The following is a 27363-nucleotide window of genomic DNA, read 5'->3' as shown; positions in this document are numbered from 1 at the left end:
TGCATTATGGGTAGGGTTAAAAACCGACTCCGGTTAGATTAGCACTTTTTTGCTCGGTGGCCGTAAATACGTTTACTCGAAAACGAAAGTAATATGGCTGAAAAATGTGCTCCTAGTAGTTGCTTGCTTTTGAGTTTAAAAGAATGGCTCAGAAACGTCAGCTCAATAGAAAACGTGGTTGATTTTTTCAACCAATTAGAATCTAACGTTTTCGAGAAACAGCATGGATCAATTGAACTTTTGCAGAGTCTCAAATTGTGTCGGAAAGAACTCACTTTATTGCTAAAATTGCCTCATATGAGCAAACAATTTTGTAAAGAAGTGTTCTGTCTATGCTCAAAGGATTTCTTAACAAAATCAAACACTTCAGTTCCCTGGCATAAATTTTTCAAAGTAATATATGATACCAATGTGGATTATGTGGTTGTAAATTTAATAGAACTTTTAAAGGAAGAAAAGTAAGTGAACGTTCTAATTTCTATCTATCTATATTTCTTTAGGTTGGAAAGCCTAATGTAATTGTTTTTGAATGAAATTACAATTAAAGCTCAGTTGGTTTTGAAATATGGCGAGACTTTACATTTTTTTAATTCTAAATTTAATTTTTAGCATGATATACATTATATAACAAATAGGTAAACAATAACTTTTTAACAAACTTAAGAAAAAATTGTCATATTTTGAACGAACTTTTTTTTAAAAAATAGAACAAAGTGATGGAGATTTAAATAAGAGCAACGTTACCATATGCTTTGAGTAAAAAAAAAAAATTCCTGAAAGGAGTTATCAAAGTGTAAAGTCAACAGTGTATTTTTCAGTTTTGGAAATCCCTTATTAAACAAAATACATATATCCTATAGGAAATTTTATCTTTTAGAACACATTTAAAAAAAATTGTTGTAATTTGGAGTTATTTCAGATAACATGAAAAAAATTATTGATAGTTTTTCGAAACAAGGCAAACACACTCAGAGTTTTTAAATGGTCATTTTGCTCTTCATACTTTGCGTAAAACTAATTACATTCATGTAAAACACTTTGTAGAGATTTGTTAGTGATTTAATTATAGCACAGTGAAAATAACATTTCTATGATTTGAAGCAATCAAAAAATTATTTGTTATTTCCCTCGAATTTAACCATTTATATTTTCATCCTCAAAATGATCATTTAGACAGGGTATAAACTACATTTAAACTTGTACATAAACCTTGTATTGAAGTGAATTGTGCCTAAACATTATGCAAAGATTTTTATTGTTGGAATATGTGGTAATTTTCCACCCATCTTGTACCACACTTGTTGCAGATTCTAGACGTGTAACATTAAACATGCCTAGAGGAGTTGTAGCATGTGCGTGTGATGGCACAACATTCTTATTCAAGCCTGCTGCAATAACCATCTGAATCTAGAATCTAGTGATATATGTTTTAATAAAAGGGGGGAATTAAAAAAAAGACAAATAAAAATGTGTATTGTTAAAAAAAACTTAAAATAAAGATAGCATGTTGAAGCTGGGTACTTGTAAATCCATCATTGTGCACTGTTATGTTTTCAGGCATTCCAAAGTGCAAATGAAGATAGCAGAATGTCTACATTATGGTTTGAAGAATAACATTATGGTAGAACTACTTTGGAAACAATGCTTGGAGAAACCTGTCAGCATAACAAACCAGAAGCCAATATTTTCACCATCATATCAAATGCACTCAGAAATGTTGATCAAATTTCTTGTGCATATACCGGATCACGTTGCTAACACACTGCAATTAAAATCAAGGTATTTCTATGTTTTTATTGAAAATATATTCTGAATCTTTACCTTTCAAAGAAATGTTCAAGTTTGTGTTGATTTGTATTGATTTCATTCAACACGTACTGGTCATGTGGTTTCTTGCTCTTGTTTTTAAATTACTCTTTTTTATTTCAAATAAAATACAGGAAATTTTTAAAGAGATTAAAAAAATATTCTGTTGATAGTGTTGATATTATTATTATTAATCTTTGTGGGTTCTGTTAGGATATGACTAAGTTTTTGGTTTATTTAATATGAATAATAAATTTACATTTTCATAACTAAAAGAGAACATTATTATATTATGTTGTTAACCGTCTGGATTTTCCAAGTAGGCAATACAAGATTTTATGCATTTTGATTGGCTTAGCGCTCTTGACGAAGGGCTGATATGGAGCAGTATTGCAGTCTTGGTCATGAATATTTGCACCCGCGTGTGGTGTTATGTACGCCTACACTAATACAGGCATGAATCAGTATCGCATGCCTAGCTTATGATTTTGGCGTGCAATTATTGCATTCAGGAGTGCGGCAGCACTGAGTTTTTGAAGCATAGTATTTGGCAAAAAAATTGCCGATGTAGTGAAATTTAATTGAATGGTGTTATTATGAAGAACGTAAGGTATAGAGAACATTAAAGTCGGCCCCTTTCCTTCATGCTGACACTCTTATGCTTGGCTAGTGCATTACACTGAGACTCGAACGAAAGACGGAAGACCATTTGGAACCATGCCACAAGTCAGTTCGACCTTCATCGTCACAGAGAATACTGCCAGAAAATTGCGCACCCATGCAAGTTAAATATAACCAGAACATGGGAGAGGTTAGGTGTCGTGTACCTTAATACAGCTTTCGGACGAATGTTCTCGTAATGTAATAATACCAAAGAAAAAACATGTTGAATAAGGTTTAAAAAATATTTTTAAAAGGGGAAAGAGGAATCAAATATGTTTAGTAATAACAATCGAAAAAATTGTATATCGCATAAAAAAGAAGTCCAGAAGTTGTGTCTCCCACACCACACAGCAGGCAATAAGTCAGCCCTGCCCTCGGTTTTGTGAGAAGAGATGTTCTGCGAAGACTCTAACAATTGAGTCTCCTGAACAGTTTTGCTTTGCATTAAACTGTGCTTGTGACAAGCATTTTCGAAGCATATCACCGGCGACTTCTGCGATATTCAACTTAATGATGCCCTGACCTTTAGTTCGAAAATAGCACATGTACAACTTACTTCCTAATCAGTTTATCTTAAAACATAAGAGCTAGTTGGGACAGAACTATTAACTTATGAAGTACACCATCAGGAATGTAGGTCAATAGGACTTGTACTTCATTTCCGTTTTTCATCGTATTAAGGAGAGCAATACAAGGTTAACAACAAAATTTTTTGTGTCTGTATGTAATACAGACACAAAACATTTAAAAATGTATCTCACGTAAGCAATTTTAATGAAGGTATTTAATAAATATACATTTTAGAGATACATTTTAACACAGAAGAACAATTATGGATTGGGTAAAGTTTGGGTAAGGAATTACTCTAAAATAGCTCAGTTCTGCTTGGGGTGTGTACGAAGTAAGACAAGGCGTGTGATAAAGAGCACACCCGAATCTCACATGGTGTGTGCGGAGGCGTGCGCGTGCGATTGCACGCCATTCATGACCAAGACTGTATTGCCCGTCGTCAAGAAAAATGTTAGCTTAAAATGTAACCAAGCTTGAAAAAAAAGTTTCAAAATGCATTGGAAATGATTATTGTCTAACTCCTACAACACATTTTCCGAAAGAAAACATTTTCATAGCATAGAATATCAAGTTTAACAGTTAAATATCAAGTTTAACAGTTAAAATAATGAGATTCAGCAGCATTCTGTCTGGATGCGTCTTCGACATGGCTAGTTAACTAGCCACTTGTCAATAAAAATCAAAAATACTAAATACAGGACAACAAAATTATAACAAATACGTCTCCTCTCATTTTCAGACTCGTTTCTTCAGCTTTTTGGTTACTCAGTCAATATAAAACTCATTCAACCCATGTTATTTTTGGCTAGCTAGCTAGTTAAGAAATTTACTAAATTTTTGTTGCACTTTCAACTTTACACATCATTCTGTAAGTGTCGAAAATCGTAATGTTTTGTTTACAAAGATTTATTCCATAGGGACTTTCGAATTCTGCATAGACTGTTTAATTTTAGACAGGACTGTTTCAAACTTTGACTTTGAGTGTTAACAAAAGTAGTGCCAGTGAATTATGTTATTCAGGCCATTTCTTATATAAAACTATGCCAGAGCTACAACATGCACCCACTAAAAAAATTACGAGTGCTGTGGTGGGCGAAGAATTGCACTTGTCAGCGAAATTTACAAGTGCGATGTAGATATTTGCAAGTGTGTTTCACACTTAACTATTTTTTGTTTTTCATAACATTATATGTTATTTAAACCGTATAGAAATGATGTTTGAATACTAAGGAATCGTCTCCACGATTGCTTCAATTCGAATAAAATTATATATAAATTGATCTCTATACAATTTTAGAAAGTGAAAATACCGATGTGGATTGTTTAAAAATCATAAAAACGACATGGTAGAAAGCGAAGAGATTGATGTAGATTGTTTAAAAATCATGAAAACGGGATCGTAGACAGCGAAAAAATTGCCATAGATCGTTTAAGAATCATAAAACAGCATCATAGAAAGGGAAAATATCGCTGTAGAGTGTTTAAATATCGCGAAAGCTTTTTTCATCACTATATAGCTAATATTTTAGAAAGAGAAAAAATTCACAAAAGTGTGATAAAAGCACTCGTAAATTCTTTTGCGAGTGTGCGGGCTAGTGCGCGTGCGATCACACTTGTCACAAGGATGGCATAAAAATATTAAACCAAAATTCTTATTTTTTATTTCTATTTAACTTAGACGGTTAACAAATACAATAATAGCCGATTACCCCGGGCTGTACCGAAAATATCGCCCTCAGTCATTGTACCGACCTTGCAAGCTTGGTTGCCACTTAGACCTTGGGTGATATTTTGCAGTAAAAATCAGTTATTTTTGTATTAATAATAACTTTAGGAACAAAACAGAGGGTGTTTACTCGGAGGTCCTTGCATACACATCACACAAACTTTTAATTTTAATATCTGTCTAACTTATTTCTCTTGCAATAGTGATGCCATGTACCACATGTCAGCTGTAGGATGAAACAATATGTACATTTTAGGACCAAATTTTGTTCCTTAAAGACTAAAATTCATACTTACTAAAGTATTCTTTTAGGTATTTGTTACCATGTTTAGATTTTTTTTTCTTTAACAACCTATCTTGCGGTAAGGCATCAAATAAAGTAAACTTATGCTATTGGTGCTGGTAAGGGAAGCACCAATTGTCAGGAAAATACTACTTTATTAGGCAACTCCAATTTAATTAGTTGTTCTACGGGCAAAGTCGATAGTAGCTTCTGGCTGGTCGGTCGGCCAAATAAAAATAATTTTATCGAGCATGTATAGTCGGAACAACAACAAAAAATAATAAATATAACAGCAGAGGAGGGTGTTACGACAACCATTTTTTTCTATGTATTTTTGCATAACGCATGCAGTTTATATTTTTTAGTTGCAAAGAAAAAATAATAATAATTTGTAACTAAAAAATATGTAACTAGTTTTCAAGGTGAAAAGATAAAAATACTTGCATGCTCAAAAACTTGTTTTTAAAAGTTATGCAGCAAGAATTTATCTTGTGTTGTTTTGAAAGTTGTACAGAATATACTTGTATTGTTTTGAAAGTTTTACAGCAGGTTATACTTGCGCTGTTTCGAAACTTATACAGCAAGTTATTCTTCTCCTACTTAAAGTAATAAAAAAAAACAATTTTAGTGTTCTTTTAATGTTTTTTGCGCAGTTTTATAATAAAATCTAAATTTAAGTGCAAATTCTTTCGGACTATGGTTGTTTAGTGGAGAATATTTAAAGTCTTTCGCAGTGGTAAAATAATTTTTTTAAAAATTCATAACTGAGAAGGGTGTTACGACAAGCGTATTCTATCTTGTTTTAATTATTTTTCCTAAATGGTATCGACTAAATTCTTGCTGTATTACAGTTTAGCTAGCGTAATTTTAAACATTTATATTAATCATAATGAAGGAGGGTGTTAGACAATAATCTGTCTTGTCTTTCTCTTGTATTATAACTATTTTAGCGAAAATAGCTAATTTTTGTTATAAATCACATAAAAATTTAAAAACTTCTGTTTAACCACGTAACTATTTTTGTGATTACAAAATTAGCACATCGCGCATTTTAGTTTTATCTCAACAAATTACCATGAACAAAGAATCAACTTCCAGTGGCCTTAACAACAGTGGTTCTAAGTGATGAGAAGGGATGAGAATTTGTTTTTGTTTTTCCTTTTTTTCTTCTTTTTGCTTGATATTATTATTTTTTTGTTTTCGTGAAAATTAGGATCGGTTGGGCCCGTAGAACAACTAATTAAATTGGAGTCGCCTTAGCATTTTATGTTTTAATTTTTTTTCAAAATCAACAACTCTTGGTCAATCTTGGATTTACCAAGGCTGTTTACCAAGTTTACCAAAAGTCTTTAAAAACTTTATAAGGAATATGACTATACAAAACAAAAATAATAATAAATATAAGTAACGCAAGTATTCTATAAGAAAAATTGTTGTATTTAAAAATATTTTTTAAAAAACTTGACTAACAATTGTTTCAAGGCATGTTTCAGTATAACCCCTTTTCCTCAAACAATTTAGATTCCCTACTAGGCTACAATAAGTTAAAGGTGTTTTAACTATTTTGTTATTTCCTTCAGCTCAATATTTGAACCTGAAGCATATTTTACCATACTGTGTAGTAGCATTGGTGAAGTTCTTGTCAAAATTCACCATTCAATCCAAGGTCAGTATGTATGTTTGTTTGTGTTCTAAATGATTTTTGTCCTTTTTTTCAGAGAAAAGTTGTTTGAGAATACAACAGGGTTGTCTATCCAGCCGAAAAAATGCTGAAAAAAAGGTCTTTCAATTTCGAGCTAAAAAAACTAGAAATCTCTGTTTAAGTAAAACCTGGACATTTGAATATTTATAACATTAAGAAAGCAAAGAAGTTATTAATATAGTGGCCTTTTAAATACATTATGTGTTGGCCGGAATTCATATTACTTAAACAAACAACAACAGGAACAAGCACAAACAGCTTGAAAAATCTTGCTTTTCGTGGTTCTGCGAAATTAAAAATTTTTGTGTGAGAAAACTTTTACAGTAGATAAAATGTAAATATTTTATTGTTTATTTGTACTTTAACTTTAATAAGGTTTCATATTGATTTAACAGTTACACCAGTTGTTGTGTATACAAGATTACCTTTCTCATGTAGTTCTGACTAATTTTTTATGGATTGTCTTTCTGCTTGGTAAAAAAAATCAAAAAGACAAGGAGACCTGCAGCTTAAAAGGTTCGCAATTTATCCTAGGTAGACTTACAACCAAGGAATGTTGTGCAAAATCATAATTTCCTGAAATTTTAAGTCTTTATCATATAAATATTTTAAATTGCATGCAATTAATCTGAATAAAATTACAGAATTTACATGCAGGTATACATTTACATATACTATTATGTTTAAATGTAGAAATTGGATGTCCTTGGAATTTTGGAAAATTGTTGATTCAAATAATGACTCCGAACAAGTACAATGAACCAACCCATCTAAATATTTCATTAGTTCAGCAATGAAAATGTTAACATCTGAATTATTACAATTTTCATGCCTTTGAAACCTTCTCTCTTATGTTTTTGAAAATGCTGATGGTGGCTGTTCTGTAAAAAAAAAACATATTAGAAGAGGTCAAATAAACTGCCTAACTCCGCTACATAAATTTTCTTGAATTTCCCAGTACTTTTAAAATGACTTTGTTCAATAATTTAAACAGACCTATGGGATATAAACAAATAAAAATATAAAAATAAAGAAATAAAAATAAAGAAGTATATAAAATCAGGGTTTTACGTTTCGACATCTGGGTCTCTATAAAAGCAGAATTCATAACAAGTGCATAATCCTGTACAATGTTTCTTTTTTTTAACATTAATTGGATGCTACATATTTCTTTGATTAATCTTTTATTGTTATTGTCTAGATTCGAGAGATTGTTCAATGTCTTTTCTCAGTCAGTTGTTTGCTAAAATATGTGCAGTAGGAAAGGCAGGTAAACTTCAATTAATATTTTGGAAATGTGTTAAAATGTGGACAGTAAATTATTTTAAAAAAAGTTTTAGTAAACTTTTATTATGTTCTAAAATAAATTTTGATATAACTGTAGTTTTAAATGCAAAGCAATATTTCTTAAAGCCTTGACTTTGTAGAAACAATTCTTGTTTGTCCTCTATGATTTTCCAGGCTTTTTTAGGAGAGGCATGGTACTTAACACCACACATGCAATTAGGTTAAGGCATGCTATTATAATCTATTCGTGTGCGAAATCCCAATTTTAAATCACACCTCAAAGCATGTCTAAAACACTAAACATGTGTTTTTTGATTCACATCCCAAAATCCTTCTAAAAAAGCTTTTGTAGAACGTTAGAAGCATTTGTAGCTGAAAATCAACCATTGGAGATGTATTTAAAATATATCTAGGAATCCTATACCATGTGCTATTACCAAAAATTTCACAGTGGGTGACTGAAAGCCCCTTGTGGTGTCGAATATGTTCAAGGTTATTACTGTCTGTTCCAGACTCTTTATTGGAAAATTGCTTGGAGCCATTACTAGTTAAGTGTGAAAGGTATGCTTTCATTACAACTACGTTTTACAAGTTAAAAAACGATAAGAAAATTGTGTGAAAATCTAATTTTATTGTCAATATGTTTATAGCAGAAATTCAGCAAATTGATTCTCTTTTTCTCTTTCACTCTGGGAAACTCGTGTCTCACTATGTCAGGCGTAGCCCTGTGTTAATGTGATGTTTTTGACTTTGTTTTTGCCAGCATAACTGTGAACTTTCCTAAAACTAATTTAATTTCCTAATAATAACACTTCGGTGCCCACACACTTTGGAGAATCTGAGAATGATTTTCTGTTCTTGTGAAATAATACTTGCAAAGTACTTGTGAAACTAACCTGCTTGTTTATTATAAATTTCAAACACTACTTTAGACTTGGTTTTATAAAATACGTTTTATCTTTTTAGTGCCACTGTTTTCTGCAGTCTACTTGGAGATGCGCTGCTTTCGAAGCCAAAATTGAAGTTTTTACTTACGCATAAGTTTTTATTCGTAAGAACTTATTCTCATGTAAGCAAGTTAAATTAGTGTTTCGTACCTCATTATGTGTTGTGTTAGAAGACAAGGAGCTTTTGTGTTATAACGTAATGATAAAAAGTTTGTTTGCTGGTTTGCTCACTTATGCTTGACATAAGCAATACATTGAGAAGAATATGTTTCGTGAATATGTATACCTATTTTTGCACACAAAAACTGATTATCCCTTCAGAGAGTTCCCTAATTTTATATGAAAAATTTATATTTTCTTGTAATGAAGTATGTAAGGAAAGAATAGAATTTTCATATTCTTTGTAACATACTTGTGAAGAAAATCTTCAGTTAGTTACTTTTATGACCTCTCTTTCAGGATAGAGTTGCATATCACATTTTCAATTATTTAGCTGAAAAAGCATCAAGAGAAGTATGTTATAAAAAGGTAAGCTTTTAACTGAACCTCAGTTTAGGCAAGGCCAATTAAACTCCTGCTTATTAATTCAAGTAAGCATGAAAAGACTCAGGCTTGTACTAGATGTTAAGCCCTGAATTATTTTTTTGACAAATTTTAGCTGTATGCTAGTGTAAATGATCATCTTTTGATAAAATCTGAGTAAAAATATAAAGTACAAAGTGAATATAGTGCTTAAAAATTTACTAACACAACGTTATGTTTACACAATTTATTATAAGAGTAATTTTGTTCATGTTGCTTCTTCTATAGACTCTCCTAAAGCTGCTTGAAGTGTGGGGAGATAGCAGTACTATCAAGCATACATCATTTGTTCAGCACCTCTACATCACAAAATGTCTACTTCTTGCTTTAGGCTGCATGAGCCAACAACAACGCCAAACCTGGGAATCAGGTGTGCAAAGTTTGCTTTTTAAATTGTTTTACCATGTGAAAGAAATGTATCTAATTTGTGCAATGTTATTTCTAGAATTGATTTTAAAGCTTATGAATGGTATGACATCTCACTTAGGAAGTCCAGATAAACAGGTATTGCTGAGTAGAATACCCCTGTATGTGACTGAAATACGTATTGTCTTTGTATTCTTACCTCCAAAGAAAAGGAAAAACCCTTTCGGTTTTGGTTGATTGGTTTTTACTTAAATGTAGAAAAGTTGCTAAAAAAGCATAGGCAATTGCACGTGAGTCCATAGTAATCTCGTGTCAAATGATCTAAGTAATTAATTTGATGATGATTGAGTTCAGTGACCTGTCATGTCTCCTAACCACAGCCATTCTTGTGAGACTGTGTGCAGATTTACTGGCCTTTTTCTGGTTTATTAATCAAAGGTGTTTTTTTAATTAGCACTTTCCAATTATCATACTGAAAAACAAAATATGGTGTGTAACCATTTTGTGAAATGAGAGAAGAGAAGTTTCAGAAAACAAGTTTTTTTACCTTTCTGTCCATTATTTCATTTGCAACATTTAGCAGCTGTTTCAGTTCCAAATTCTAATACTAAATGCTATAGTAAAGTAATCATACTAAAATATTTTACCAGTTACGGAACAAAACATTTTCAGTATGAACAGATTAATGGAAAACTTAACATTCAGAAAAAGAGTCAGGGAAAATTGCTCATTTACCTCATGAGGAATTCAGTTATATTAGAAATTGCTTGTTCTTTAGGTTCTCAATGGTTAAGAAAATTCCAAAATTTTTTCTTCAGAATTTATTTCAAAGGCCCTGAATTTTTTGAGAAATAAACCCCTCGAACACGTGATGCACACACACGTAGAAGAAATCACACCACTCATCACTCCATTTCCCTTGTTGGTATGGCACAAAGTAAAATTATTCACAAACATTGGTCAGTTATCGAAAAAAATGAGGCTTTAAAATCGATTTTTCCCTCTTTTTTAAAAGTTAAAATTTGAAGAAAAAGAATTTCTAGGAACCTTGGATAGCTGGGAAATGAAAAGTACATGTCGAATGAATGCGATGTCTTATGATTTACACAATTTTTTTTCATATGTAAACTGTACTTAAAATTTAAAAAAAAAACATTTTAGTATATGTACTGCTGATGTTATCAAAATTCCTAAAACTTACTTTTCTATTTCTGCCTGAGTGAATTTAGCAACAGGTTTATCTGCTTTACTTAGTATGTTGAAGTTACTTCAAAACATATTTTTTCACCTATTTTGCACTAGGTACACACAATTGGTATGGTGGTTGGTGAATGTTTAACTTCAATTGTGGATAAAAATGGAAAAAAACTGAACTTTGAAGTAAGTATTCATTTTGACAGGACATTCGTCTCTTTTTTGGCAATTTTTCAAAGTGGCAAAACAACATTACATAGTTGGTAGGCTGTAAAAACTCTACTTAGACAGATGTGTGGGCCATTTAAGTAATGTATGTAACAAGCCTTCACACCATGGCCCATATAGGTCTTAATAATTATATAAAATTAGGCATGCTGACGTCAGCAAAAATTAAGACAGTATAAATTTTATAGATAACTGTATAACTTTAGTCCTAAGCATGTTGTGAACATTAACAAGTTCAAAATGTGTGTATTTTGTATGGAAACAGTGCATATAATTCCTTTTGAAGACGATTTGGGAAATTTGACTCTTTTCTACAATATATTATATAAGGTTTTGCTACCTTTAAACTTACTATGGACTTAAAAAGCACTTACTTGCTAAAAATATTTCAGATTATCAGCTTTCCGTACATAGTAAACACATGGAATAAATAATAAATACAAATAATTGAATGTTTAAACACTTTTAACCGTCACGTAAAAACTTGAAATCAGACTGGTTGCTCTTAAAACTTTATTAGGTGACCTTGAAAACCATGTAATATTTCCTATAACATTGTCTAGTCTTGATAAATCGTAGTAAATTATCGTGTTTGCAGGCTTTTTTCGGGAGAAAGTTAGGGCTTCATAATACAATTATTGGTCTTTTGTACGTATTCCATACTATATAATTTATACATCTTCCTTGTATCTCTAAACTTTGAACTTTGAAATATAAAAAGAATGAAAACTTTTAAAAACTTTTAAAAACGGTCAAAGAAGAAGGAGAAGGGGAAGATTAAAAACCTCAAAATTATTTTTTAAAAAGCACCCTGTAATTGTTCTATTATCATCCAGTTGAGAGTATCTTAGAATTTAGATGCCTATTTCCAAGGTTACTACATTTCAGTTTTTTAATTCACACTATATATCAAACCAATACTGTCATTTTTTAATTCTTTGGCTAATGTCTTCTATATCTCCATGCAGTCAGAATGTTTTGTTGTCAGTGAGTGTGACTAACACAACTTTTATAATGCTAAATATTTAAAGCTTTTTATGTTGATTCTGGCTTGTTGAATACTTGTCTTTTGGCGCCTGATTTCTTTTGTGTGATTTTTTAGGTTGAAAGAACAAGTGAGATTGATTACTTGTACCAATTATCATCAAATCCCTCCATTGCATTGAGGTTAGTTGACTGTATTTGTGTTTTGCGGTTTCGAATCTTTCAAAGGCAAAAACTTTCGTAAAAAAGGGGTAAAAACGCAAAAAACTGCGAAAGTTTCTGCCCGCGAAAGTATATGTTTATTGCGTGTCTATAGATAACGCGATCAATGCCACGCCCTTTCCATGCGTGCATCCTCTATATTCTCCATTTGTCAGCCGTTCCTTTGTGACTGTCATGAGGACATATCGCAATGTTTAATTTCTTCTGTAACATAGTCATACCACTGGGTGCTAGCATTTCGTAATTGTTTTCAAATTTATTTAATCGCCAATCGTCAGTATCTAGTTATGATGTCATTTTTGCAGCTTCCAATTTAGAAGAGTGTTTTAATCACTTTCCGGCTGCTGTGAGTTTTGTCATTAACATGTTAATTAAAGTTGTTTAATTGATAATTAAAATTTAAAAGGCGGATATTGAGTGATGATTTGTTTACATCTTTTATGAGCGTTGCTTCGGAAAGCTTTAAAAGGTTGGGGTTTTTCCCCCTCTTTTGGTTTCAATATCTATCTATTTTAGTCATGAGACGTAATTACCTGTGTTATGGTAAGCTCATTAAAACTGTAGTTTTTCCTTAGTAATACTGATTATGACGTCATAATTCTTGTTGTGGGTTTTGTTGTTATTATTGAAGTCTTTCTGAAACAACTTTTTTCAGAAATAAATACAAGTGATAAGAATTGTAAGGATTACTTTGAAAACTATAAACGTTTGGGAAGGTCGATGCTTTCGGAATGTTTTTAAATTAGTTTGGTTATGGTTACTATGATGAGAGAAGTATCGCGAAAAAAAAATGTTGATAAACTTTGAATGTTAAGGCGTGTTTCTACTTGTCCACTTATGCTAATGTTGCATATTCAAGCTATTAAGAGAGGCTGCTTGTTGGTAGTCAGCGACAGCAAAGAACTTCGTGAACTTATTGCAACAGCTGGTCACCAAAATTTTCTCTAAAAATTGAGGTTCAAAAATACGAGTGGCAAGTGGACACTCGCCTTGAAGTGGAAATTGTTTTGTTTTTTTTGTCTAACCGATTCTTTTTCCTTTAATGCTATTCATTATTTTTTCTTTCTTTTTGAGTTTTTTATGTTTATTTTCCTCCTTCCTTTCTTCTTCTTTTTTTCTTTATACTCTTTATATTTTTGTCTGTTTTGAGTGTAAAGTTTATTTTGAGCCATACAATGTTGATTCTAAGCTACATACAAAGTTGATCCTAACTTATATAATGTTGATTCTAAGTCAAACGGTATTTACCTCTAAGTTATACTAAGTTTTAAATTGCTCTAAAACCATACAAAGTTCGTTTTTTTAGAGAGGATAATCAATTTAGTAGTAATTCTTATCGCATTATCTATTGTCATTTCGAGTTGATTAAAACTTTTTGACAAACGTAATTTAAACTGGGTTGCTATGTATAAATTGACAATAATTATGTCAAAGCTTCTTCAAGTTTGTGTAACTCGTGTTGTTAAAAGCTATTAAGTTTTTTTAATACTACGTTCTTTATACCATTCACTTTGCTTATATGAAATCACAGAACGCAAGTTATGAACTGGTTTAATAATAAAGTCTTTATTTTTCTCTTCGAGGGGGGTATATACACGATTATTTTTGCAATTACGCTTTCTGTGTATAAAGTATACATAAGTGAGAGATGTGTTCAGTTTAATTGTTGGTTTGGCAAGATGTGAATTTATGTGCTTTAAATTTTTTAAGTTTGTAAAAATGATGAGTTTTCAAAACACTATTTTTGGTTGTTTTTCTGGAGGAAATTATGGAAAGATTTCGTGGTTATTTCTGTAACAATTCTTTGTTAGTTCATTTTTTAGGGGGATATTTCTTCTAGATTTTCAAGTTATTTTGATCATTATTCTTACAGAAACCATTTTGGATCAATCCTTCGAGCAAGTTTTGTACTTAATAAAAAACATATATGGAGAAGTTACACATATAAAAAAAAACTACTGTGACAGAAAGTTAACTTTTCAGGAGTTGAAAGCCTAGTAAAAAATTATTTTTCCCTTGTAAGGATTAAATAGTGTTTTTTTTCTTAAAGTTCCGATTTTAGTGACGGGTAAATCATACGCATTTAAATTTACGTAATTGTCATTCTCCCTAATAATCAATTTTTTTTTCTCTCAGTGAAAATAAGATGCGCATATATCTCTTTGTCATTCTCATGTTGAAAATTCGTGCTAGCATCCAGTACAAACCGTTTCCAATTGCGGAGTTGTATGGGTTCGACGACAGAAAATTTCCAGCTATGGTTCACAAAATCACCTCGTCACATTTGTGTGTTGACCGAACGAGTAGTGCCGACAGATGTTGTTCCTGTGAAGAATCCTGTTTAAAGTTCAGAACTTGTTGTGTGGATTACTTTTGGGAGGAGAGAGACTGGTCTCATTTAAGCGTATACCTTGATTATTTCACGCGTAAATTGTCTCCATACAAGCAGACTATTTGCTCCTCTATTGCTTCGAAAACTAATGGTAAAAATGAAATTCAGTATGTATACATGGTTACGGAATGTGAAGGGAACAAGCTGACTATTTCGAGCGGTGTGTTCCCTGTCTTAGGAGACGATGGGTATGTTTACCTGAATGCTGAAGTAGCCAGGTGTCACAACGTAACGCATATCGCGCTGTTAAACATATCAACAAGTTGTGGCACGATCAAGAAAGATGGAGAAGGTTTTCCAGTTTTTTCTGACTGTAATTCACATGTTTCGTTGACAGACCAGCGTCACGTTCAGTCCTGTGTCCCTACTTCACAGCAGTGTCCTTCGTCCTCGCCTGTTGCTAGACTTTGTAGATCGTACCAAGGAAGCGTAAGCCACGCAGGTGAACTTTACAGAAACATTAATTGTTTGAAATGTGAAGGCGGTAATGTGAGTAACTTTACCATACCAGCTTGCACTAACCCCCCACAACAAACGTTCAAAGCTATGAGATATTCGATAATCGTCAGTTATCAAAGAATGGAGATGATCATAGACGAAAATGGAAAGCGTGTCGTCTTAAAAGTTTCTTGCCACGAGGGAGAGCTGTTTGATTTTGCCAGTGGAAAATGTTTCACTTTTCAGTGCAGCCCTGGCTATATTTTTAACGGTCACATGTGCGTTCAAAGGGAGAAGGAGACAAACTCGAGCAGTGGTATCGGAAAGCTGGATTCATTGGATGCACGACTTAAAAAATGTTTGTTTACGAAATCATTTCGTGGTAGTAGTTTGTTGGTGAACTTTACTAAAGACGAGATATTTGCAGCGCTAAAAAAGGTGTCGAGTAACTACGAAATTTTACAATCTGACCTGATTAGTACAATTGCTAGATTCGCAGTGGACAATGTCAATAAACTGTATGAGTTTAAGAGAGTATTAGGTTTATTCTCCAACATCTCGGGGTCTTATGATGCAACTGTTTCATCGGAACGTAACTTTGTGATTTCGAGCGTGCACGGCTTGAACGTTAGTAAAATGTTTCCGGACTCAAAGCAGTGCGGTGCGCCGGTCGTCCATGACATGAAAACAATATGGCTGGATCAAGATTGTCGTTTAGTTATCAACAACACGTCCACCCCGCCCAGTGACTTCATCGTGTGGACGAGATATTTTTGGAACAAAACTATACTTCAGAATAATTCCTTTGTTGCTACGTGCAATGCTTATCACATGTCATCCTCATGTCCAATCAAAATTATACCTGAAGGTGATTACGAGTTGCATAGCAACTACTCTGTAAGCGTTGAAACCGGAAATTTTAAAGGGTTGTACAATATATCTGAATACGTTCCTCTAAAAGATGGAATTGGAGTGTGTTTTGGCGCTTATTCTGCTGGCCGATCTTCGAAAATGAAATGGCAGTACACAACAGAAAAGGTCGAAGAATACATAACCGTGGTTGGAACATTGGTCAGCATTTTGTGTTACATCATGGTTATTTTTAGTTACTTGTATATCAAAGAACTAAGAACTGTGCCTGGTCTAAACATAGCTTTATTGTGTATTATGTTACTCGCTTCTGATTTGTTGATATTTTCGACTATCTTCGCACGAGTGGATTCGTTATCATGCCATGTTGTGTCGGTTCTGTTACACTGGAGTTTGCTTGTAGTGCAAGCTTGGACGGCCATTATTTCGTACGAAATATTCATGACGTTACTTAGAGCTACATCTACACAACACGGAAGATCGTTGAAGAGGTTCGCTGTTTATTTCGTGATAGCATTTAGCGTGCCTACAGTTCTAGTTGTGTTATCGAACGTTTTAGATGCGATGAGTGTTGTTTACGTTGGGTATGGTGTACACTACGGATGTTGGATAGCTTCTTTTATGGGACGGCTCCTCCTGTATATCCTACCCATGGTCGTCATTACTTGTTTCAACATCTTCGTTCTTGTTAAAACTTTACGTACGGTGTACAAGCAACAGCGAATCGCTTCTCAGCTACTTAAAAAGTCGGATGACAGCGACCACGCAGAAGTGGTGAAAACAGCACTGAAACTTTTTGTTCTTCTCGGCATCATCGAGATCGTTGGCTTGATCCAACTTCCTGAAGATGGCAACCGAACGAATGCTATTGTCAACGCGATCGTTCGTCTCTTGTTTACGTTGCTAAGATCATTTCGGGGTTTGTTTACATGGCTCCTTTATGTGTATATGAATAAACGCATGTGGACTCACTACAAGTGTTTTTCGAAATCCTACTCATTGCGTGACTCGCCTACCCTTGCAACCAGAACGACTAGAGTGCCTTCATTGAAGAACAATTTCTGGGTAAGAGAGGCAAAAATGTGAAAAGGGAATTGATCAAAACGTGTAGTTTTATGTATTAGTTACATATATATATTTTACAGTGTATTCCAAAACTTCTAAATATATGAATTTGATTAACGCAGCTACGCCTGTGATGATGTGAAGTTAGAGACTGCACGTGTTTCGTTATAAACAACTCGATTTTAGGGGACAGGTTTTAGGTTGCCAAGAGAAAAGGCTTTTTGCTTAGCGAGTTGTTTAACACTTAGTTTCTTTGTAAATCCTACCTTAATCACACTTTAAACACACACACAAAATTTCTCTAAAGCCATTCTTGTCCCCAAAGCTCTTTAAGATTAAAACCTGGTTTATCTCAAAGAGCTCATAGTCCAACTGGGAAGTTTTTTAAGCGAGAATAAAGTGTTCAGGAAAGGGGTGTGAGTCCAAAAAGTTGCTAAGCAATGTGCTTTAATATTAACCCAAGGACTAGACCGTTAGCAAATGGGTTGCTTGTGAGAAAAAAAACGTTTACCTTGGAATAAAGAATGTCTTGTCCTGAAAATTTGAATCTGGAACATGAAATGGCGGCCATAGGTTTTAATAAGGGTTTTGTTGTGAACAAATATTGCTGTAAAAACTCCCGCTTTGTTTCTTTACATTGTGGTTTAAGTTATTTTGTGAATGGGAAGCATCTTCAACATCGAATGGTTAAGCCAGCCTTATATTTATTAAATATGCTCACTGAACGTAAATTTATTGGAACAAGACGTATGATATACGCAAACAACCTCGCCAAAAAAGTGTATAAAAAGCTGAAGTTAGACACGACATATTTTGCTATTCGGATAGGCAATAATATTGATAGAAAATTTCTTGAAATTTCAATTTTCGTTAGGTCAGTCTGTAAACACGCCCTCGCGGTCGAGATAGTAAAAAAAAAAAAAAAGTAAAAATAGTTACCAAGATGAGATTCGAACACACGACTACTCCCGTGTCGGTGCTCAGAGAGGCAAAAATCTCCATTTTTGTAGGACACATTTGCGTTTTAATACAAGCTCACTTGTAATAATTAACTCGAGTTGTATAGGGCTTGCTTTCATTTTACTCCATATTCCGCTTTAGCTCAAGAAAGTGGAGCTTTGTCCCAGACTTCCCAAAATCTAATCAACTTTAAAAGCATGAAAAATGGTTATTTGGTTAAAAAAAAAATTGCGGTTGAGAAACATTATTGATGTAATATTTTACAGCCGATTTAGGCGAGAGAAGCTTACGCGTAATTCGCGTTTTTGGATGTTTTTTGGATCGCGAAACCTTCGAAATTCGCGAAATTACTCACGAAATTCGAAGAATGTATTAACATCATGCTTCAAAGATATGATATCTTGAGTGAATAATCAGGCAATAATAATCTTTCTTTCTCGGGAAGCGATGCGAAAATTTATAAATGACGAAAGTTTATCTTGCGACCACACTTGATTGAAGTAGTCTTATAAGTTTGTCGTAGTTTTTAACAGTGGCTTCGTATACGTATCTTAGCAGACAGACAAAGCTTAGTGTCATGTAAACATAATTCGCACAGAATACTTGCGAGGTTTCTCAGAAAAAAAAACGTTTTTGCTAATGGAAGGAAGATCAACTCCGGTGAGAAGGAGAAAGTAAAAGTTTGAATATTTCTTAAAAGTCTTCTTAATGATTAAATCTAATTAAATTTAAACGTCAATGAATTAAGAAATTGGAAGTCCCCACAAACGAAAGACATGGCTTGGTTGTTTCTCTTTCATTCTATCTTTCTTCCTTGTTTCGTTGAAGAATTTGTACCTCACAGTGTGTATGTGACAATCGCTATGCAATTATTTTTTTCTAGTTTAATTTCATAAATTTTGATCTGCAAAAAGTTAAGAGGCCACCTGACCCTATCCATGCTGAAATCCCAATGCTGCACAAAAGTCTGAAAACGACAAGTAAAAATTTCCTTGTAAAGGAGCTGCCACTGTTCACATAATGCATGCCCCAACAGCGACCGGAATGCTTTCAAGGGGTACATAAAATTAGTTTAAGTGGGTGAATAATTCGAGATCAGAGTTCGAGATAGCGAAACCGTAAAAGCTTAAAGGGACAAAAAATGTGATTTGCGGCGAGCAAGTCTGGCTGGCTACAAACAAACCTGTATGTAGTCAGACTGTGTGTTAAAGCAAAGACGATTAATTTAGTGTTGTACGAAAATGTTGTGTGTTTTATAAATTGACAGCTCGGGGTTTTTATGTGTAGATTCACATCTGACGAATCTAAAGCTAAAAGTGAAAAAGAAGGAGTTTCGCGACAGAAAATCGTTGAGAAAGAGTCAGAAACAATAGGAGAACATGAAGAGTTGGACAGGTAGGAAAAATGTCGGACCATTTGTTGTTTCTTCCCTATGTCAGATATGGCCTGATTATTTCGAATAAAACTGATCATCAGGAAATTTCATGAAAATTTTACAATTATTTTAGCGATCAAAACAAATTATGTTTCGCAAAATTTTAACATTTAACAAACAATAAACATTTTATTGAGGAAAAAGAGAGTTATACCTGTGGTATTTGAATCCAAGCAAAAAAACTTTTTTTTGCAAATGATTTTTCGTTTTTACAAAGAAAACGCTGTGGTTACCCTGCAGGACAGTCCTGGTAGGTGTGGTTACCTTGCGTGACAGTCTTAGTACTAGCAGGTGTGAGTACAGGTACAAAATTTTGCTCACGTTCTGATTCAAAGATGATATCTACAGATAAACAAAAATTATTTTTATTCGTACTTATTCTTATTTTTTTAATCATTCATTCATTCATTCATTCATTATTCATTAATTCTTTCTTTCTATCAATCAATCAATCAATCAATCAATAATTTATTCATTTATTTACCTCGTTTTAGCGATGATGATTTGGAACCATTAAACGTAGATGAAGAAGAAACCGAAGATGTCAATGGCGTGAAACCTCCTGTTTATCTTCGAGACTGTTTAGCTGGTAAGACGCCATATCATGGTTGTGGGTGGGCGGTGGGCGTAACGCGCTAAATAATTTATTGTTATCGTGGATAGCAAATCGTTCAGAAGTCTCTGCGGCAAGAAAGTTTTGCAGTTTAAAAAAAACGGAGACGACACTGAGAAGTTAGTTTTCGCGTTGAATGAAATAAATTAAAATTAAAATTAGCGGTTAAGGGTTTGGTCCACTTTTCGCGGAAAGTAGAAAGTATGGATAGGGGTGGTTTGGGATGGGGGTGGTTTGAGATGGGCGTGGTCTGGAATGAGGGTGGTTTGAGGATAGGGTGGTTTGGGGATAGGCGTGTTTTGGAATGGGATAGGGGTGGTACGACCAAACGTTTTTATTTTTGCTTCTCCCTTCTCCCATATTTCTTTTAGGCTTGCTATCTTCAAATGACCCTGGTAGATTGGAAGCGTGTTTGACCGTCCTTGAAAAACTTGTGAAGAAAGAGCCTGGGGACTTGCCAGACGTACGATTACACTTGATCTTTTCTAATAAATTTGTTTTGCAGTGATGGTTGGTTTGAAAACTACACTAGCAGCAAATTATTTCATATTTTTAATTATAGTTATGTGTCTTGGTTGATCACCAATAATAGATTTATAAGTAGTTTTAAAAATAAACAATCTATCTCTTCGGAAGAGAAAGTTAACACTTGACAGCCGACCGTTTTTAGATTACAAAACTGTCATTTTTATTCATATTTATTAATTTACAAGTGTCAGCGAAAACGTGTAAATAAAAGTGTAAAAGTATAAACGATAAAAATCAATAAAATTTTTTCACCTGCAAGAAATGAAGCCAGTTTTCTAAAGCTTAGCAGCCCAATGGAATTCTAAATCATATTTTTTTTCTTTTTCAATTTTGTCCGCTCAGCGGGGAGAATTACTTCTGCACCAATCAAAATGTTAAATTGACATTCATAAATAAGCGCGCGAAAACTGACGGCATGTTATTCTGTTTGTTTCTTCTTTTCAGGTCTGTGTGGAGATTGTCAAAATTTTGTTGCACTTAGAAAATGAGTACACCATCTTGAATTTCTACCAAATGAAGAAAAGCGCTATGCTCGCAATCACTGTGAGATGTCCGAAACAGGTAACTCTTACATTGCTTCTAGTGGCGAGCTTTCGCAATTTCACGCGACTGTTTGTATAGCTACCATTACTACTCTGAGTACCGAATAAAAACAACCATGAAGACTGCCCCTTAATGATCTATGCATTCTATTTTCTAACCCACTCCCTTAAATTTACAATAAATTTAATATTTTAAAGAACTGACATATTGTTTTTTGTACCCCTGTCATTATTCTTCCACATGACCACGAGGTTATGTGTCGTGTCAAAGTCTACTAATTTTCAAATGAAATATTTTATTTTAGATCAGCGAATTTATCGCAGAACAGTTTCGTGAAGAAAACTACAGCATTAATCAACGCCTCGACATGTTAGATGTGAGATGTGTTGTTGTAGTTTGTTGTTTGCTTTTTGTTGTTGTTGTTGTTGTTGTTGTAGTTTGCTGTGGATTTTATACTCGTGCTCCCAACGTTCGGTGCTTTGTATTCACTTTAGCGGAGTTGTTTATTAACCTGATCCTTTACTGGAATTGTGAGCGTAACAAGATTTCTGATCGGCGTTTTGCATATCGTTTAACCACGATTTCATTAAATTATTATTTTTTTCCCGATAAAAACAACATCTTTTTAAAAAACCTTTTTTGTTTTTGCAGAACATAGCAAATGCGGCCATGGAACTATCAAAACCAAACATAGAAGATCCTGACATGCATCGGCGTCACTTACCCATGCCGGTCATACCTGGCTTGACCAATCATGAGAGAAAACCTGATTGGCAAGTTGTGATTGACGAAAGGGTGAAAAGTAAAACACGGCGTTTTGCTCACGTAAGTGCGTCCGTAGCTGCTGATTATTTGTTAATTTTTTTAAGCCCTGATTTTTAAAATAAATGAATAATTTAGAAAGGAAAGTAATACATACTGAGTGTGATTTTATTTTTATTTTTTTTTAGGGAAGCAGCAGAACTTTGAAATCAGCGACAGAAAATCAATTCACCGTCGTTGCCGGTTCATTTTTCTTTCCCTTCGTGAAGAGTTTCGATATGTAAGCTTTGTTTTCATACGTACATAAGACGCCTTTTCATTATATCTCTTTTTATACCCATCCTTTTCTGTATGAGATATTTGTTAAGTATTAAGTGTCAACCTTTCTCGAACTTTTTCTATACATCGCCGTTGAAATTTTATTTTTTTATTTGAACCTTAAGACAGTGTGACCAATGTTCATGGAAGATATATAGTAGTCAAATGCGTAATTTGAATCTTAAGACAGTGTGACCAATGATCACAGAAGTATTTAGTACTTAAATTAAATGTTAACTTCGAATTTTAGTGTTAAATGTTTTTAACTTTTTCATACCATAGGAGACTGAACACATGTAACATGTTGGACGATGACTGTGTAGTGTTGGGAAAATTCGTCTACACTCTTGGGGTGGTATTACAATCCGCGGACGGTTTAAGTGTATGTTGATAACTAAATATGTGATCTTTTTCCACTGGTTAAAGGGTGTAATATAATGTATATGCAATCTGCTAAAGATTAGACAAATCTCTTTTTTGTTGTTGTTGTCGTTTGTTTCTTGGAGTATCCCATGTTGGACTGTATCTACCTTCTTGAGTGACCTCGGTGTAACAGCAGTAGTACTTTCACAAGTTGCATCCACTGTAATTTTACGTGACACCGCAAAAATTTTCAGCTATTTTAATTGGCTGTTTAGATTGCTCCAGCCATGGGAAAATCGCTTTTGGAATTAGTTTGGTGTTTGCGATATCACAGAGAAGCGTAAGTATGCTGTTATTTTCTTTGCGATATGACAGAGAAGCGTAAGCATGTCGTTATCTTATTTGCGATGTCACAGAGAAGTGTAAGCATGTCGTTATCTTTTCTGCGATATCACAGAAAAGCGTAAGCATGCCGTTATCTTCTTTGCGATATCACAGAGAAGCGTAAGCATGTCGTTATCTTCTTTGCGATATCACAGAGAAATGTAGCGTGTCGTTATCTTCTTTGCGATTCACAGAGAAGCGTAAGCATGTCGTTATCTTCTTTGCGATGTCACAGAGAAGTGTAAGCATACCGTTATCTTTTCTGCCAAATCACAGAAAACCGTAAGCATGTCGTTATATTCTTTGCGATATCACAGAGAAGCGTAAGCATGTTGTATCTCTTATACCATTACCGTGTGTGGATACCGTTCTTTGGTTACTAGTCGAACCAATTGCTTGATGTAACTACGACAAAAGACTTTTAAAGAGCCGCATCCTAAGTATGTATAAGTATGTATTTGTTTTATTTTTATTTGTTTTCAGTTTTGTCCGGCAGTCATTGATTTACGCCGTCACGATGGTTGTTCTTCATGTTCCTTCGTATACTTTATGCACGGAGTTACACGATGAAATTTTTGAAACTAGAGACTGGCTTTCAGGTATGAAAAATTCACCATCAGGTTTTTCATAACTTGTTTATTTTTTATCTCGGCTGCACTAATTCGTAATCGCGTTGCAGTAAACAGAATAAAAATATTAGTTTAAAATACCCTATGCGTAAAAAAAAATCTAGTTCATAATGACACTTAACTGCAAGCAAGCCTTTGAATATTCCTAATTTTCGTTGCTCCTCTACCTTTAAGAGATTTAAGTATTTCTTATGTGGTTGAATTTTGAAGTAACACGATGCGTGGCGGCCGCAGTCCTGAAAAAATCACTCTGCTGTCTTATCCTAGAAAGGCCTGGAATCCAATTTTTAACAATTGCTCTAGATTATCCTGAAAATTCTACATAAAAAAAATTATTCATAGTATGCACGCTGCCATAATATTGTAAATTTGCTAGTGGCATTGTCTAGCGCGCCTGCGCAACGAAGTAGTCCACGCCGGTGCCTACGTCAGTTAAATTACCATGTTTCAAGATTTAGGATTTAACCAAAAGATCACAAGTCTTCCTAATTCCGCTGTGAATTTTGACCAAAACGCACGACTCTAATATAAAAATCAACCAATGTAATCACTTGTGGCGGCAAACGTTGAAATTAGTCGTTCTGTTTTATTACATTTTGTCCATGATGGCAGTTTTGGCGCAATAAAATCCATGCGAGGTGTCATGGCAGACGTTGTTGTTGTATTGTTGTTGTTGTTGTTGTTGCTGTTGTTGTTGTTGCTGTTGTTGTTGTTGTTGTTGTTGTTGTTGTTGTTGTTGGTCACGCAAACTGTGAAGCGATGTTGATTCCCTTACCAGGAGTAAATAAACCGAAGCACATCAGTTGAAGAGTAAATTCATTCTCGTTAATGTTTAGAGCTACTCAACCAGGATATGAACTCAGAATGTCGGAAACTAGCTGCTTCGTGTTTGGTACTGTTAGACAACACCTTAAAACAGGTACGGATATCCCCCCCCCCCCCCACACCCTCCCTGCCCAATAATAGTGAAAAAGTAAATAACTAGTCAAGTATTGGAAAGTTTTTAAAATGAGTGGGTTTTGTGGGTGGGTGGAAAGGGTAAGGTTGTTATAAACGTTGAAATGAGATGTAATTTCGAGATTTGCATGGCCGCCCTTGCCCAGATAAAAAATAGTTACAACTTTCCTGATGCGTTATTAAGTATGTGTGACCATATTGTCTCTAATTTACGAAAGAACTAATCTTCGATCCTTTCATTTTTAGGAGCTGCAATAAAACAAGAAGTAATGCGTGAAGTCCATCACCCAGAGTTGGTTTATATTGTGACACTGCATAGCACAACTTCCATAGATGTGTCCAGTTTATGTTGGTCATTACCTTACATGGTACAACTTCTTCCATAGATGTATTCATGTATTCAGTATATAGTGATCGATGCAACAGCTGGTATAGCCTCTTTCCTAGCTGTATCCAGCTGACTTTGTCCAGTACCAACATGGTATGAGACGTGATGACATTGTATAAACTACAGAACTAATGATGTAGACATTTTAAACACCGTGTTTTTGTGCAACATTTTATAGTTTTGAAGAAAACCACCAAATTAAGTTGTCGTGACCGTGACTTTTACCTCAGTTAACTAGACCTACTTCTTGTTCTCAAAATTAAAAAAGGCCTTAGGTGTTGATGCTACTTTGGTTGGCCGAAGTATACTGACCAACGTTGAGCTATTTTTACGGAAACCTTTTTAAAATAAAATGTGCGCAAGCTTGCCAAGTCAGTCTGATAAACAAGGCCCGCTTCACATTTTTAACAGCACTAGGCAAGGTTTTTTTTAGAGACTAAAGGTCGAATCAAGTTTATAAATCTGTGTTTACTTAAGTCACAAGCATCCTACGTCGGGATAAACAGCGAGTTTTTTATTAATTTTATTGTTATAATTTTTACCGCTTGTTTTGTGTTGATTAACGTTCACCCATCTTTTCTTATTGTTTAGTTTTGAACTTAAAGAAGTTCAAAGTTTTATCGCAAATTTGTTGTTGTTGTTTTTCTGCCGTACAGGGGAACTAAACACAAAAATTAATTTTTTGATATGTTGTTACCACTACTGTAAAAAAGCGAATTCAAGTAGTCTAGTCCTATGACTCCGAAGTGGCATAAATACGAACTTTATCGCCTCAAAACATTGGAAGATATCCCAACCCCTTAATTCCGTAAAAAAGACCGGGGACAAACGTGATTTGTGACGTTGCAAAGTGCAAAAAGTGCAATTTTATGTAGCAGTTGGTTTATTTGACTTACGAATTTCTGTAATCGTTGATAATTTTGATAAAAATAGTCGGTGGCCTGCGGAAAAAAACCACCGTTTGGGAAAGTGCAAGTACGGCCAAAAACAGCAAATTTAAATTTGCATTATTAATTACAGCATTACCGTAAATGACAGATTAAGCGCCCCGTGGCCAATAAGCGCACCCGTCGAATAATAAAAAAAATTGTAAATAAGCGCCCCCTCCCACCCTCGAGAAAAGGGGGCGCTTATCTGCACGAAAAAACAGCGATTTTTACTATGACTATTACTAACGACGATGAAGATGAATATGAAATTATTGAAATATCATAAAAGATACATTGTTACTATTATATTTCTATTTTTTTGTTTGTCTTTCTATTTTTTATTCTTAATAATTGTGCGAATGAAGTTTAATAAATTTTCTTTTCTGATGAAAAATTAATAAGCGCCCCTGTTGAATTAACCACCCTGCCAAATAAGCGCCCCTGTCAAAAGCTGTTAATTCGTTATTTACGCTATTATCCAAGCAAGAAACGGTTATCCAAAGGCTATCATCTGACCCGAGCGGTAATACTCCAAAATATCTTCTAGTGGGAGAAAGAAAGTTTTTACCATATTCAGAGGACGATTTGAGTATCGATAGAATAAAAAAAAGCATGTATGCAACATTTTAGAAGCATAGATAAAAGTGTTGCATTTGTGTAATGTGATGCATTCAGCATCTGAGCTGGGCCATCGTGTAACCACCAAATATCAAACGTGTCATGAATATGTGTAAGGCCTTGAATCGTGATATAGGAGCTCATTTGCTACAAAGGATAGCTACAATAGCATTTTACAATTAACCAGGACATTGAGAAAACCTCAAATAACAACAACACCACTCCTTTCAACAATAACAACAACTACAGTGCAAAAGCAAAAGTTACCAGAAGCTTATTATTGTCATCAATGTTTAGGGTTGTTGGAAAGGTTATTACTGACACGTAAGTCGTTGTTGAAGTAAATTTTAACAAAAAAAACATAACGACACATTGCTTTAGGATGTAGTTGGTACTACAATTTATTTTTCTGTGAGTAAAAGTACACTTGGTTCTGGTTCATTCTGTGATGTTTATGAAGTTTCTTCTAACAACAAGTTTTTCCGCAACCTCGATCCTAGGAAGCTACAGGCCCTGGGATCGAGGTTGGTTTTTCAGAGGAAAGTAGGTGATGAAGCGCTATAATAAAAAAAAGCAGAAAACTGTTATGAATTAAGAACGCTCTTTTTGAT

At 34.0% G+C, this 27363-nt stretch overlaps 1 protein-coding gene across 2 annotated transcripts; it reads left to right on the top strand.

Annotated features, from left to right (window-relative positions):
* The first annotated feature begins 68 nt into the window (after window positions 1–68).
* LOC130649360 (telomere length regulation protein TEL2 homolog) lies at window positions 69–26508 on the top strand. Of its 2 annotated transcripts, XM_057455625.1 has the most exons (23): window positions 69–458; window positions 1558–1779; window positions 6629–6714; window positions 7952–8020; window positions 8451–8598; window positions 9004–9106; window positions 9444–9512; window positions 9795–9936; window positions 10012–10070; window positions 11235–11312; window positions 12457–12521; window positions 19573–19680; window positions 20215–20309; window positions 20705–20796; window positions 21306–21422; window positions 21709–21780; window positions 22056–22229; window positions 22355–22446; window positions 22767–22866; window positions 23123–23187; window positions 23715–23830; window positions 24697–24779; window positions 25064–26508. In XM_057455625.1, the coding sequence occupies exons 1-23, from the start codon at window positions 94–96 to the stop codon at window positions 25073–25075; spliced, it is 2532 nt and encodes an 843-aa protein (XP_057311608.1). In that variant the 5' UTR covers window positions 69–93; the 3' UTR covers window positions 25076–26508. The 2 variants fall into 2 exon arrangements, with proteins under 2 accessions (XP_057311608.1, XP_057311607.1); XM_057455624.1 differs by lacking the exons at window positions 19573–19680; window positions 20215–20309; window positions 20705–20796; ... (7 more) ...; window positions 24697–24779; window positions 25064–26508 and adding an exon at window positions 14697–17446 and having other exon boundaries at window positions 73–458.
* The last annotated feature ends 855 nt before the right edge of the window (window positions 26509–27363 follow it).

This window comes from Hydractinia symbiolongicarpus, chromosome 7, assembly GCF_029227915.1.
Source record: "Hydractinia symbiolongicarpus strain clone_291-10 chromosome 7, HSymV2.1, whole genome shotgun sequence".
NCBI lineage: Eukaryota > Metazoa > Cnidaria > Hydrozoa > Anthoathecata > Hydractiniidae > Hydractinia > Hydractinia symbiolongicarpus.
This window is presented reverse-complemented; position numbering and strand designations above follow the sequence as displayed.

Bases quoted from the DNA above. Each gene is read 5' to 3' on its own strand.
- LOC130649360 (XM_057455624.1), top strand. From the start codon at position 94: ATGGCTGAAAAATGTGCTCCTAGTAGTTGCTTGCTTTTGAGTTTAAAA. The intron at 1,780-6,628 runs GTATTTCTATGT...TATTTCCTTCAG, and splicing joins ACACTGCAATTAAAATCAAG to CTCAATATTTGAACCTGAAG. The intron at 9,937-10,011 runs GTGTGCAAAGTT...TGTTATTTCTAG, and splicing joins ACGCCAAACCTGGGAATCAG to AATTGATTTTAAAGCTTATG.